The sequence below is a fragment of the Motacilla alba genome, chromosome 4 (assembly GCF_015832195.1).
Source record: "Motacilla alba alba isolate MOTALB_02 chromosome 4, Motacilla_alba_V1.0_pri, whole genome shotgun sequence".
Lineage (NCBI taxonomy): Eukaryota > Metazoa > Chordata > Aves > Passeriformes > Motacillidae > Motacilla > Motacilla alba.
This window is the reverse complement of record NC_052019.1, coordinates 51148321-51163045: the sequence shown is the minus strand read 5'-3', so window position 1 is coordinate 51163045 and position 14725 is coordinate 51148321. Positions and strand designations below refer to the sequence as shown.

Genomic DNA, 14725 nt, shown 5'->3' with positions numbered 1-14725 from the left:
TTAGATGGGTGGCCTTATCCTCATTAGGCTGAAATGCTATGTTCCTCCTAAGCCAATAGCGTTTCAAATAGTGTCATATGACCTGATTTTGAATGAATTAAGGGGTGATTTTTCTGGAAAACTCAAGCTGATTGGCTGACATTACTGTCACTCACTCTGTAGCACAGAAAGTTGGTTGATTTCACTGCAGAAGGAGAAATTAGAGCTTTCAGTTGAGAAGGAGGTGTTTGCTAGCCTGTTCTGAGCTCTTGTAGCTGAAAACCTATGCAGGAGGGAAGAATGTGGCAGGACCTTTACTGCAGACACTTGTGCAGCAGCAACAGCAGCAGCTTCCAGGGTAGCTCCATGATTGAAGAAGCCAGCATGGATATTTTCAGTTTCAGGCAAGAAATGGTCGTTCTCTTTTTTTTTTTTCTTCTTTTTTTGCCTTTATTCTACTGCAGCTTAGTGTCTAGCATGGTTTTGCTAGCTAAGCAATGCAGCCATTTTTAGTGGAATGAGCTGCTGTGTTTTATTAATGAAAGGTAAAGCATCAGAAGGTTAAGCCACAATCCACCACGGAAGGGAAAACAGTTTCTGTTGGTAAGTACATTATCTACTGTCGCTTTGTTGTTACTTTCAGTTGTTTACCATGGCTTGTTTGTAGACTTCACATTTCATACAGTTTCAGTTAACTGCAAGACCTCAGACCTGCTAAGAGCAATGTCCTGGTAAGAAATTTGAATTCTTACAGTCTGTTACAGCAGATTGTCTTGGTGTAATTTATTGGTGCTTTGGATTTTAAGGTAGTAACTGTGCACAGGCCTTTTTACAGAATAATTGGTGGTTTTTTGTCAGTGTGCATTCTGAACCCCCCCACTGATGTATGCAAGAACTTTTTCAATATGTGTGAAACAATAACATTTATTATTCAGTGTGTGAAATATATTACCACGAAAGAATAGGATATACTAAACAGAATTTTAAGGAAAATAAAGTGATCTTTGTGTGTTGTGTTGTAAGGGGAGGGGGAGACAAAAGGACGATACGTGAAAAAAATACGAGGTACTGGTATGCTGCAAAAGAAATCCGTTTTGCCCCAAGCCTTTGGCTTCTCACAGAACATCTGTCATACAGCTATTACTTTCTAAACTTGTTGGATTTTGTCTGAGCTTAATTCTTTGCAGAAGTATTTGCTACAGGGCTTTTCTCCTTTTCTGTGTTAAATATTTTGTAGTTAAAAAAAACCACTGCATGGGCCTGTTTGCGTTCAGAATTTGTCTTTCATGAAGATTGCTGCTGTCAGCAGCCACATGTTTATGTAGTATTGTGAATACTTGCCCAGAGTAGAAGTGGTTTGCAGCAGATTTTAGCAGATGTTTTGTATCAGTGTGGATTTAATTGTTTATAAAGATCCAGTAGCTCAGTAACCCAGTGTTTTTCCTACCAATAAATAAGGGTGGTTAGAATAATGGGGAGAACTGATTCAGTTAGAGCATTAAAGAAATTGGCTTAGTTTTAAGTCTCTTTATTGTAATGGTATCTTGTGTAACGCAGTGTGAAGTACTACAAGTTGTTACCATTTGTGCATTATTAGAATTGAGGAAGATATTAAGATTCTCAGTCTGAGATTAAAAATAAAGTCTACTTATTTGTAAATTGAATGTTTTATTCCAGGAAAATATAAATGAGAATGTATTTTTTTCTAGATTTTTTTAAGTTGGACTAAGCTATTTTGTTTCAAGATGATTTAAATTAATTTCATAAGCTCATAAGATTAATAAGAGCACTTGGAAATACTCTTTGGAGTAGATATTTCAAGTGTTTAACTTGATCTAGTAATGCTTAAAACACATAGAAAAAAACTTAGTAGACATGATTCTCAAAATAATTGGAGAGAGCTGAAATCGCCTTTGCTTACAAAGATTATTTCATTTGGCAGTTTAGAAATGCATACGCTGTAGGTCAAGTACATTTTCCGAGAGGAAACCTGGAATCTTTTTCTGATATCCAAGATCAGCTTTGCCTGACACAGATTCAGGCCATTTCCTCAGGTCCTGTTCCTGGTCACCACAGAGAAAAGATCTGTGCTTGCATCTCTGGTTCCCCTTGTGAGGAAGTTGTAACTGCAGTGAGGTCTCCCCTCAGTCCCCTGAGTTGGCTTCTCACCTCTCCCTGTTTGCTTTGAGATCCTGATGATACCCCACTGGCACACATTGTGGGCCAGCAGGACAGCATGGTTTCTTTCCTTGATGGGAGCACTTCTGGGCACCTATTGCCCTTCCTCCCCACCCTAACTCCTCTATAAAACTTGTTGATGCTTAATTATGTTTTAACAGCACCCTCATTTCCTAACTGTGGAATTGCCCAGTGTTGGAAACGGCAGCACTCAGCACCATTTCTGAGCAGAGAGGCTGTGAGCACAGTCATGTATGGGCAGTACCTCTCTGCCTTCAACGTGTGCTGAGAAACAAAAGCAGAGCCTAGACTGGCTCCTAGAGGAGCTTAACTGAGGTGTTGGGGTCTGGGTTGGTGGTCTTGCAATTTTCTGCTTCCTCTGGTAAATGTGGGAGAGGAACTGGAGAGGGTTTAATGCTGTTCAGTTTCTTATTTTTAAGGTGTATAACTGTTACCTGTATGGATTTCTTTTTAGCTTAAAGACATATGTATCTGTGTGAAACTTGCTGTATCCTCTCATTTTTGTCATTCACAGAATTATTCTATCACAAAATAAGCTGTCTTACTTGGCATTTAAAGACTTTGTAGTCTACAGAAATTCTTACAGAATACACACAAGTATTCTGGAAATGTGTATTCTGGAAATGTAATGGAAAGTGTTACATTGAAATGCTGACATGTGGAGTTTCACCCCCGGATTGGGATGACCCCGAAAGATGGAAAAGTCCCTCCTCCAACCCATGCCTTCGAAGAAAGACTCAGTAGTCTTCTGTTGTCTGTTCTCAAGGTTGTTTATTGTTGGTTATCTACAAGATTCTTCTCCCTGAACTGCTGTGGCCCGTTCAGCAGCTCAGACAAAGGCACACTCTCTCTCTCTCTCAGGGGGCTGGTGCCATCTTTTATATCATATATTACGTACTACATGTTTATGCTTTTTCTCCAATACCTACTGTCTATATTGAATGGTGATTTTCTACTCTAAACCAATCTGTGAGTGCCAACATCACCAAAGACATGGAGGTTAGGAAGGAGAAAGAAGGAGGACAGGGCACACCCAAATCCCTCCATCTTAGAATCTCCCGACCCCCATGTACAAAGCTTGGACCCCTGCGTACAAGGCTTAAAACCCCACTGTACAGCACTCAAAAATCCTACCCTTTACTTTGTGACTACTTCTACTACAATATCTAAACTTTTGTGACTTCTTGTTCTTCCTGCAAAGTTGGTAAACTGTTCCATGGGTCAGAGGTTGATGCACTTGTCCATCATATTCTGTACCCTGTAGCAGTATATGAGCTAGGAGGTACAGACTCCAGGGAGAGTAGCTCCACCTTTGTCATCTCATTTTGTTTGGCTGCACGTGTACAAACTACCACAAAAACCCAACTCCAGAACCACATTGCACCAAAGCCAGCTGCAGGGAAGCAGCAAATGTATCAGGCTAGCTATGGGAAACTGCTTACAGTGGAACTGGTGTTTGTTGATCGAGGCTGAGGCTGACTTTCACCCTTAGGCATTAAAGGGAAAGCCTTCTTTATCATCTTGCAAGTGGTATAAAGTAAGCCCAGGCAGAGTGTGCTGGTGTGGCGATTCCAAGTGTGCTGGGAAAGCTCATGGTTTCAGTTTCCATGATGGTCTCACATTTTTGGGCCTCATTTGAAAAAAGCTGAACTTGGGAGGGTGTCAGAACCTCTAGAAAGCGAAGGCCACCTGTGGATCTGCTTTGAGTTCTGAGCAGGGTAACACCCTGTGTTTCACATGCAAACCAGTGGCTAAGGTATTTCTTGTTGCAACTTGGACGTGGATGTTAATGTGCTGACATGAAACAATACAATTTCTGTTAATAACAGATGGCTCAATTTTCCACACCTTTATTTATGGATTACAGGATTTCTATTCATGCCAGCCAAAGCTTTAGTCATCAAAACAAATGTTGAAATTTTGTAGGCACCTATTAAAAACTTTCTTTTTTATTTCTGAATAGAGGTGTCTATTTAGAAAATTTCTTTACAGGTTTTGAAGTGTGTATCTTAGCCTGGTCTAACCTAGGAGTGTTGGTAAACTTTCTGGAGTTTGTTTAAAATTTGAAAAACACAAAAACCATACCCCCAGACTGTAATTGCCTCACTCTGGTTATTTTGTAAATATTTTTATAATGAAAGCTGGTTTTTAAATTCTATTTTGGATCTGGTTATAGTCTTCACTTTAACAAGACTTGCTTTTACTCTGCAATGTGACAATATGGGTGAGTTACTTAACACGTAACAGCTGTATCATATGACTCCTTTTTTATGGAAGGAATTCTTGGAGGATACATACATACGAAGTCTTGTGCTAAATTTTAACAGATCCTTGGTCTAAAATTCAGAAAAATCTGTGTGAAAACTACTTCTGTTTTAATATAAGCATGCTGAATCCAAAGCATCTTGTGTTCTTCAATTCTTTAAATCCATTAATAAACAAAAAAAAGCCTATTCTTCACAGTGAAATATGCATAACTACTTGAGAAAATACTGTAATTACAAATATGACCCCAGTTGCTGCAGAAATATTTTCAGTGTTAATGTTTAGATTTTACACTTTCTGCAGATGGCTCTACATGGAATTTACGAGAAATCGATGGGCCTGAGGGGCCTGTTTTGATACAACTTGAGGCTGCTTGTCTCTGACATGTAAAATATTCATACTGTGATGAAGATCTGAAATTTAGAGGAAGGAAATAGACTGTGTTTATAGTGTGGACTTGAGGGAGCAAGTGGTGGAAGTAGGGCTTCTTTGTACTGGCAGTACTTGGTGACCACAAGAAACCTGGCACTAATGCCTAAGTCCACGTTGACTACCTTTGTGGTAGAGTTAAAACTGGAACCAGGTAATGCAATAATGTAGTAAAAATGTAATAACCTTCAGTATAGATTTGTTTGTTTGCCTTGATGCATACATTATGCTTACATCTTCTGCCTTTAGTATCTTATAGGGATTGTTTAAAAGGGCATCTTAATGAGAATCAGTGCTTTTTTTTTTCTTCCTTTTGGGGTTTTGTTCTGTTAATGTGCCTGGCCTCCAAAGCTGGCCTTGGCACTGTGTGTTGCCTCCTGTTGAGGATTTTGAGTTTAAAGCGCTTGTATTTTATGTTAGTAACTCTTCAGAGAATTTTTATCACTTAAGATTTCAAGTTGCATAATGTGAAGAGCTGCAATAATAACCTTCAGTGTGTATGCACAGTTTGCAGTGGGCCAAGTGTAAGGAGTATTTGGAATTTTGAGAGAAGATGGGGGATGCTGTTGCTGTCTACTACTTGAATTATTGCCTGTAGCAGCTGTGGATTTTCACTGCAATTGCTATTACCAGTGTTCATAGATTTTTAATTATTATTATTTTGCAGTTTGCAAAAATGACAAAGACTTCTGGTTTGTCAGAGGATATAGTGTGGAACTGCAAGATACTGCTGAAGGAGAGGGATGTGGTTCTAAAGCTCATGAATAAATGTGAAGACATTTCCAATAAACTGACAAAACAGGTAACCAGGATTACTAGAGATGGAGGATGTGGATGGAACATAGAGCAACCCTCCATTCTGAATCGCAGGTATCTCTCATTTTTATACTTTAGAAGGGTGTTGGACAATAAGGTGTGCTTGAAGACTGGGATTTTCAGAACTGTCGACTCTGAAAGTAGAGTTGCAGATTTTTGATACTTAGTAGCTCTTAGTGAGAGAATCTAACAGATTTTTTTAGGTGTATCAGGAGAGCCAGGGGACAGGATGAGAACGTAAAAAATTATAAGATCCAGTTTCTGGTGAATATAACAGCTAACTTTAAGCAATGGAATCATGAGTTGTCAACTTAATTCAAATAAAAACCTAAGCAAACCTGCATCTGTAATGGGGGACAGATTTCAAATAGGATTTGATTTCAAAAATGTTAAGTGTGAACAAATCGAAGCAAACTGGGCAGGTTTATCAGCTGGATGAAGGACGTTGGTCAGGAAGTTCAGGTGTACCAAGTAATCTGGAACTCCGTATCCAGCTGGAGTGGCAGCTGGGATGTGTTGTGGGGAAGGATTTCTTTCAGAGAGGTAAATCAGTAAGGATCTCCAAATGGATATTAGGAGGAATGGATATGGGGGAGGGTATTTTCTAAGGGTTAGGAAATGTAGGGGTGTAGTGGGAATGGCCAAAGTAGCAGCTTGAATTCCAGTTGGATGCTGTTAGAAGCAGAATATTCTCAGCTGTGTGAAAATAAAGCCTGGGAAGAAGCAGGAAGTCTTAGGAGGAAAGATGTCAGTGAGGCTTCTTTGGAAAAAATGCTGAACTGGGTGACTTGCTGTTGAGTGTGTTTTGTGGGTTGTGTGTTTGGGTTTGGGTTTTGCTTTGGTGCTGACACAAGCAGTAATTGTACAACAGAGCAAAATTAGGGATGCAGCTGCAAAATGCCATTTAAGTCATTGTGCATTTTAGAAATGAGTAGTTCTGTAACTGCTTTTACCTGGTTCTGTATCACTGATTGTAGAACAGAAGTCTTTCTTGGTGTCACTCACTTTGATCATTTAAGGTCTGTGAAAATGGAGATAAGCAACTCATTTTGTATACAGGTGACTGATTAAGAATGTTTGTGGTTTTTACTACACAAACAGGTCTGGAGTGCATTAAAATAAAGGCAGTGTTAAATCTGCCAGTCTGTGATTACTCTAAGTGTAAAGTTTTGTTTGAAGGGGAAACAAATAAAAGGTGGTAATAAGCTTGATTGTTTTTAACAGTTTGAAACTGAAGCCATATCAGAAGATTGGTTTGAACTGGTTAGCTCTGCTGTATAAGCACAGATTGAATGGCATCTTGGCTGATGAAATGGTAAGTGTGAAACTGCTTATGTTAAAATTTTGCAAAAAAGACTTTGTTTAATCCTCGCCTAGAAACTTCAAGATTATAAGTAATCCTAAATTGCAAACAGTTCTCCAAGATGTTAGAAGCTGCTGAACTCCTTTCCATTTGAAAATTTAAAGGTAGCCTAAGATTCATGGACACTTACAAATCATATGGTCTTCTGTGGTGCAACGGAACTGCTTTCTACCACAACAGCTTATTTTCAAACCATTGAATTTTACAGCTCCTTGCCCAAAAATATACTTAATTGTACAGCATTTAGTGTAGTGACCCCCCTATTTTCTCCAGTTCTTCACCAGTTTCAAAACAAGCAGATAACAATACAGGAAAAACCAAGTGGGTACAAACCTTCTTTGCTTCTCCAGAAGCAGCATTTCCACCATCTCTTGTCATTACACTCCTCATCAACTTTGAATAAAGAGAGACAAGCTTATGGGTTTGAGGTTTTGTTAAATGCTGACACCACCCATAGTTGTACAACAGAAAAACACTTACTGATGCAGCTGCTGAATTTGTGGTCTGTTGTTTTTAATCCTGCCTGCTGTTTGTCTTCTGGTGAACCATGAATGAAAGCATTGCTTTTCCTTGCTGTGAAACTTCTCTATGTTTCATGTGAGTAAAAATATGTGTTTTTTGTGGTAGGTACACAAAATTTTTTTAATTCATGATGCAGAAAACAGGAGAACTGAGTGTTGGTGGAAATATAGGCTTATCTTTAATCTGATTCGCATATTAAATTCCACTTCAGAATTAGCTGGAATACTCTTTGTACGACTGGCTCAAATGGAAATAGGCATTTAGTTTCCAAGTAATCATTTTTCTGCACCATTGGTTCAGGAAGGTAAATTTTTGGAGATTATTTGAGGGATGAACTTGAACTAAAATGAAAGACTTCACTAATTGAAAAGATGAATCTTTGTTCAAATATTGAGCTGAAATGATAATGAAGTTTGACTGAGATTGTACTTAAGAAGGAATTGTCTTCTGTAAAACTGGTTGATCAAAACAAATTTTCTAATCAGATTTCTCATCTTTACTGGGCCATCACTACACTGTAATTGTTGTATGAGTTCAAAACAATTTTATGTCAGGCATATTGTAAATTTTGTTTAAATGGATTTCTTTTCTCTTAGGGCTTAGGAAAAACAATTCAAGCTATTGCATTTCTGGCTTATCTTTACCAAGAGGGCAATAAAGGTCCCCATTTGATAGTTGTGCCAGCTTCAACGTTAGGTAAGTTACAACCTTCAAAAATATTTTTGTTTGGGGAAAAAATAACCAAACCAATCATGGACATATTGCAAAGCAAAGCTAATTTAATGAAAGAAAATCTGATTTTCTTATGATGGTACTTGGCTCCTTAAGTCATTTGAAATGGAATGCAGACCATACTGCAGGCATGCTTGTTCTGAATTAATTAGTCTTAGCGTGGAACTTTTTTAGACGATCTGTCTGCTTCAAGAAAAATGAAACTGCTTTGCTTGTTACAATCTGAATTTGTGTAGCAAAGTAGTCTTTTTACTTATTGAATATTGGCTGAACTTGCTAGTCTTCAGGCTGTGCTTAGGGTTAGGTTTCATGACATTTTAAACATTCGCTGGGTTTTTTTCATCTTTACTGCACAGCATCTGTCAAAGCAGATGAAAATCCTGAAATGATGAAGCTGTCTTTTACTTGTGTTGTCTCATGGTTTTATGGGCTCAGTTGAAATTGGAAAGAGTATGGTGAAATGAAATGTTAGCGAAGCCGATGAAGTTGAGCAGAAAATGGTTCTTGATGGAGTAAAATTTGGATTTGTTGAATGACAGGGGAAGTAACAAGTTGAATTTAAAAAGTAAATGCTGCTTAAAATAAAAAACACCTATTTGGGCTTCAAAAATTTCTCCTGATGCATCAGAAAAGTTTCCAGTTTTACAACTTAAGTCTGAAATCCTCATTTTTAGTGTGCTTTCAAACTCCACTGGAACCCACTTTTTAAAACAACTGTTAATGATGCATATATTACATAAAACCTGAGGTGTACACAAGTACATGAACAAAGGTGCTTTTGTGAAGTCAGTCTTAGAGTCCCAATTGTAGAGGCAGGTTGGCAGTGCCTGGGCAGTGCAGTCTGCTGGCAGTTTTCCTGACACTTTTCCAGAGGTGTCTTCTCACCCCTGACCTGGGTCCCTCCCCTTCCCAAGTGGCATTTAGCAGAGTCCCCGTTCTGCTGTGGTTTGGGGTCAGCACTTGTGTTGGCTGTCAAGCAGCTTCCCCTTGGGCACAGCAGTGTTGCCTGTGGCTGCTGTGCTGCTGCACACCTGGAGCTGCACAGCTGGGATGTCAGGCCTCTGCCTGCTCCCAGAGGCGCTGTCTCTCCTGGTGATACGCTTCTGCAGGCAAGTACTGACAGATTAAGTGATTTGCTTTCTGGGGATTTAACTGTCTAGGGAAGAAACCAAGCTGCAAAGTTACACATTGTATTTATTTCACACAGTGGTTGCAGACCGTGCAGGGCCTGTTCCTGCAGGAGTTTAAAGAGCAAGCTGGTTGAGTTACTAAAGCCCAGTTGGGGTTGATTCAGCTTCTTACTTAGCAGATTCAGTTTCTTACCTAGCAGTTTTCCAGTTTTAAGACAGAATGTCTCTTAACCTTCAGGAGAATTTAAAGGGATTTGCATTAAAATTAGATGTTTGGGTTGATGCTGAGGTGGGAAACAGTAGGACATAATAAATGACTTGGGTTTTGTTTTATTGTTGTCTTACAGATAACTGGATAAGAGAAGTTCATCTGTGGTGTCCTGAACTGAATGTCCTCTTTTACTATGGTGAGGAATCTAGTTAAGAAGTGAATCTAATAATGCAGTTGCTTGCATGGCCAGTGTAAGAAAAGATGTATTGCTCATGGGGGTGTTGTTTTAAGACAGTTAAGTACACAGGTTTATTGATGATTGATTTCTCTGCAGTGTCTTTAATTATTACATGTGTATAAATATATGTAATTGTACTCATTTTATGATTTGTCCTTCTTTAGGATCCCAAGAAGATAGGAAGCATCTCAGGTTGGACATTCACAATAAAGTCGTTGATTTCAATGTGATTGTGACTACGTAAGTACCATTAAAACACAACAAACAGGGAGCTTTAGTGAGGTCCTGCTGACCTCTAGTGGTACAGGAAACCAGACAATTTTAGGAGTTAACTAGGTTTAACGGTTAACTAGGCTTTTATGCTTATGTAAGAGATACTGTGTCATAGGTGTTTTAGATATGTGTCTGTCAGCATGTATATTACAGATAATATTACATTGTAATAGACTTCAGCAGATTTTTAGGAAGTGTTACTGAGAGCATTGGCTCATCAAGTAAACTGAAATCATTTGCCAGTAATGAACTCTGTTGTGGTTGGTTACTTCCACACAGTTCTACTGCCCCTCATGTACTTTCTGTATAACTCTTACCAATATTAGAAAATATCATTTGATTGTGATAACATTACATTCATTTTCAGAGAGAGACTAAGTGCAAGTGATATTTGTCTCTGACAGATACAACTCTGCAATCAGCAGCTCAGATGATCGAGGACTGTTCCGCAGGCTGAAGCTTAACTATGCAATTTTTGATGAAGGTCATATGCTCAAGAACATGAGCTCTATCCGCTACCAGCACCTCATGACAATTAATGTAAGAGGTCTGGTTGTTGCTGGGTTGGAGGGGACAGCTCCTGGCTTTTCTGTTTGGTAGTTACAAGCAGGGGGAAAGTAATGTAATGTAGGAAGGAACTGTAATGTTCAAGTACACTTTAGAGGAACTACAGTATGCAAGTGGATTTAAGTGTTGTTGGGGTCTAAGGAGTGGATCTTGCTCTGTGATCACTTCTGAGACATAAGCTCCCGAAGGAATGTAATAAATTTCCTGTACCATCATTACAATGATGGTAGTGCTTGAGTTTCAGTATTAAGCAAATTCCCAGTTACATCCCATAGTAGTAAAGATTTTAAAGATGCTATTCTGATTACTTGTGCTGAAACCTTCTAGTATTTAAGGACCTACTCTGATAGGGTAAGAAAATCCACCTTGAAAATACTTTTACTTGTGACTGAGTAAGCAGAGTTTTGAAAAACATTTGAGAACAGCTCTTTCTCTGAATAATAACATCTAGCACTGTAGTATTTGTACAGTAATAATAAACTTAAGATCACTTACTGCAACTTATTTTTCAAGATCATGTTTTCATCAATAGCCCTTTTAAAAAGCTGATCTTTAAGCAATAAAACTTGCTTGTACTTGAAATTCAAAACTTTTGCTTAAGTACTGTATGACATTAGAGAACTTGATAGGGGAGCAGCAATTAGCACAGTCATCAGGAGGAAGAAAAAGTACCCCAAACAACAAAAGAAACCCAACAGCAGTAATCAAAACAAAGCCCAAACAGGACAATCAAGAAGAAGCCTAATAGATCCAGGAATGCCTTTTTAATTGTCTTAAATTCGTGCACAGTTCCCCACAGATCTGTAAAGTTTTGTTGATTTAACAAGGAAATTATTCCATGAGTTCCAAATATACTATAAGTTTAAATAGTTATAATTTAAACCAAGTTCATTTCCTCACTTCTTCATGGCTGTGGTTTTTTTGCCAATAATATTTTTTAACCCATTTAACAAGGCTTTCTTGTTGCTCTTTGCACTTTGGACAAACAGGCCAAGAATCGATTGCTGCTAACGGGGACTCCAGTTCAAAACAATCTGTTGGAATTAATGTCCCTCTTGAATTTTGTCATGCCCCATATGTTCAGCAGTAGCACAAGTGAAATTCGAAGGATGTTCTCCTCAAAAACAGTGAGTACCATGAATTCTCTTCTTGAAAATAACTTTTCTTTTTGTTAGAAGACTGCTATTGCTGCATAACTTCTGTTTTATTGGTATCTTATAGAAAAAGGTGAGGTGACTATGAAAATCTTAAAAATGAAACAATTGAGTAAACCTTTTAAATTAAAATATCCTATAACAGGATATCTTGGAATATTAATGGTCAGGTCAAGTATGTCTGTTTTGGCTGGAGTTTTTGTCAAGTTAGAGAAGTTAAGGTGGTGGTGTTACAGCTGAAAACTTCACACTACAGTTGAGTTCTTTCAATGTTTTCCTTTAGAAGAGTGCTGAAGAACAAAGCATATATGAGAAGGAGAGAATTGCACATGCAAAGCAGATAATAAAGCCATTCATCTTGAGAAGAGTAAAAGATGAGGTAACATTTTATCTTTAGAATGATGGGTTTGTATTATCAAAAAGCCTGATAATCTCTGAGACCGAACACTATAATATGAGATGAAATTACGTACTGATCTTAAAAAATGCTAATGGGCATTTGCAGACGTCAGCGGTCTGAACGGGGTAACGCTGATTAGCAGGGGAGTAGATCCCAAGTATTGAATATAATAAATTTTATTTCATGCAGTTCTGGAGTGTGCAGACCATGTTGCTTGATGGGGAGATTGATGTTTAATCTAGGTCAAGACCTGAGTTGAATTGCTGCCTGAGTTAGTGAAGTTGCAAGCAGTGAAAGGAGCTGGGATGAGGAGAATTAACAGAGTATCATAACAGCTATACGACAGTGCAGAATTACTGATGGTTCACAACAATACAGGTTTTATCTGGTATAATTTTTTTTTTGTCAGGTCCTTAAACAACTACCTCCCAAAAAAGATCTCATTGAACTGTGTGCCATGTCTGATAAACAGGAACAACTCTACTTGGCTCTCGTAAACAAGCTCAAGAAAACCATCAACAGTAATGGTATGTAAGGGCCTTGTTTCCTTTTGGTGGATTTTGTCATGCTGAGACACACATTCAACATGACTACAGTTCTTGCTTTGTAGAAATGTCTAATGCTCCTAAAGCATTAGACTGTCTTTGTCCCTTTGAATTTCTTTGAAGTTCAGGTAATAGGTGAATTTTCAAACTGAGTTCTTGCAAACAAAGCTCTGCTGAGAAATAAGAGTGTTTCAGGTGGTTCTTTTCAATAGTAGTACAAAGATGCCTTCTTTGTTTACAGAGAAAAACTCTGATATGGGAAATGCAATGATGCAACTCAGAAAAATGGCCAATCACCCTCTTTTGCATCGTCAGTACTACACGAATGACAAGCTCAGGACAATGTCCACCCTCATGCTCAAGGTAAGGGGATGAGATTCAGAAAGAATCCATCATTTCTCAGAATTTCTAATGCAAACTTGTTTGTTTCTTAATGTGTTTTGTTATCAGGCTTCTGGTCAAAAAAGTGACTTTGCCAAACTTAATTAGTTGTTGCTGCATTTTATTTCTCTGCATCTATCCAGTGCTCTGTAGGTATTTAACACTGATTTTTGTATCATTAGAATGCAGAGAACAGTTGTGGATCTACAGTCATGTCCTTTTCATAAACTGTGCCTTAGCACCTCTTCCCTCCACCCCAGAATTTAAAGCTGGCGTGTTTATGGAAAAAATCTTAGGTGGGCACTTGAGTTTAGTAGCTTTCTGAGCAGCAAGAACTGAGTAGTACAGAACTAAAACAGGGAAGGCCTAAGTACTGATCTGTTAAGGATTTATTTTTTTTTTTTATTTGTATGGGGTTAATGCCTGAGGAGCTTGGGGAAAATTGTTGCTGATGTCTAAAATATAAAAAAATATCTGTGTGCCACAGATGCTCTAAAAAAGTTGGAGCTAGCTTTGAATATTCTTCACCTTTTTTTAAAGTGAAGCCGGACAAGGTTGGGAAAACAAGAAGTGACCCATTGGTTTATGAAGGATTTTTGTCCCTTTTTATTCCCATGCCATCATACTGTCCAGATGTGGGTTTTTTTGCTTCTTTCTTTCAGGCATGACATCCCTCTACCCACCCTACATCTTGGGCTGGGCTTTCCATGTCTTCTACCATCTCTCCAAGGATTGGACCTCCCTTTTAGGGAATGTCCCTTTTAGGGCATGTGTTCTCCCTTCAGGGGAAGGGGTCTGATAAAGGGGTTAAAGGTCGTAGGGCTTGATGGGAAGTAGGTCATTGTTATGAATGTTTAGCATATCCTTATGTTTTTGGCAGTGTAAGTGCTTGTGAGAGCTAAACTGTGAAGTAATTATCCTCTCCTATAAACCTGAAGTTGAGAGTTCCTCTTTCATTGCTTGCATGAGCCAAGCTCTAGCATTTGTCCATGTCTAGGTGTGTTACTTTTTTCTTGCAGAGATTATGGATGTTACTGTGTGGTGGTTTTGCTTTTAGTTCTTTGGTGAGATTGTGTATTGCATTATTTCCCTTTGTTTTTGCTAATAGGAACCCACACATTGTGATGCTAACCCTGACCTTATCTTTGAAGATATGACAGTAATGACAGATTTTGAGCTGCATGTGCTTTGTAAGCAATATTCTCACATCAATGACTTCATGTTAGACGTGGATCAGATCCTGGATTCTGGAAAGTTTAGAGCATTGGAACGCATTCTCTCCGACCTTAAAGAGAAGGTATTACAGATGGCTGAAGCTTTTTCCTGTCTAAAGAGTGTCTCTAAATAACTGGTTAAATTAATATTTGCCAGCTCTCTATGCGTCCCAGTTGCTTTGCTGTGGAGTTTTACAATGTAATTTAGTGCATGTGCAAATTGCGAAGCAACACTTACAGCTTTTAATGTGCAGCCCTGAGTATGCACATCACTTTAGAGAGAGTTGAAATAAATTTTCCCAGTTTA

At 38.5% G+C, this 14725-nt stretch overlaps 1 protein-coding gene across 1 annotated transcript in view; it reads left to right on the top strand.

Annotated features, from left to right (window-relative positions):
• Nucleotides 1-14725, top strand: part of SMARCAD1 (SWI/SNF-related, matrix-associated actin-dependent regulator of chromatin, subfamily a, containing DEAD/H box 1) — a 41117-nt gene that overhangs the window by 22944 nt on the left and 3448 nt on the right. Inside the window, exons 10-20 of the mRNA XM_038134927.1 lie at nucleotides 5540-5742; nucleotides 6913-7003; nucleotides 8170-8269; nucleotides 9783-9842; nucleotides 10049-10124; nucleotides 10562-10697; nucleotides 11714-11851; nucleotides 12162-12257; nucleotides 12688-12805; nucleotides 13065-13186; nucleotides 14313-14501. Of these exons, the coding sequence (XP_037990855.1) occupies nucleotides 5540-5742; nucleotides 6913-7003; nucleotides 8170-8269; nucleotides 9783-9842; nucleotides 10049-10124; nucleotides 10562-10697; nucleotides 11714-11851; nucleotides 12162-12257; nucleotides 12688-12805; nucleotides 13065-13186; nucleotides 14313-14501 (1329 nt within the window). The remainder of the gene's footprint in view (nucleotides 1-5539; nucleotides 5743-6912; nucleotides 7004-8169; nucleotides 8270-9782; nucleotides 9843-10048; nucleotides 10125-10561; nucleotides 10698-11713; nucleotides 11852-12161; nucleotides 12258-12687; nucleotides 12806-13064; nucleotides 13187-14312; nucleotides 14502-14725) is intronic.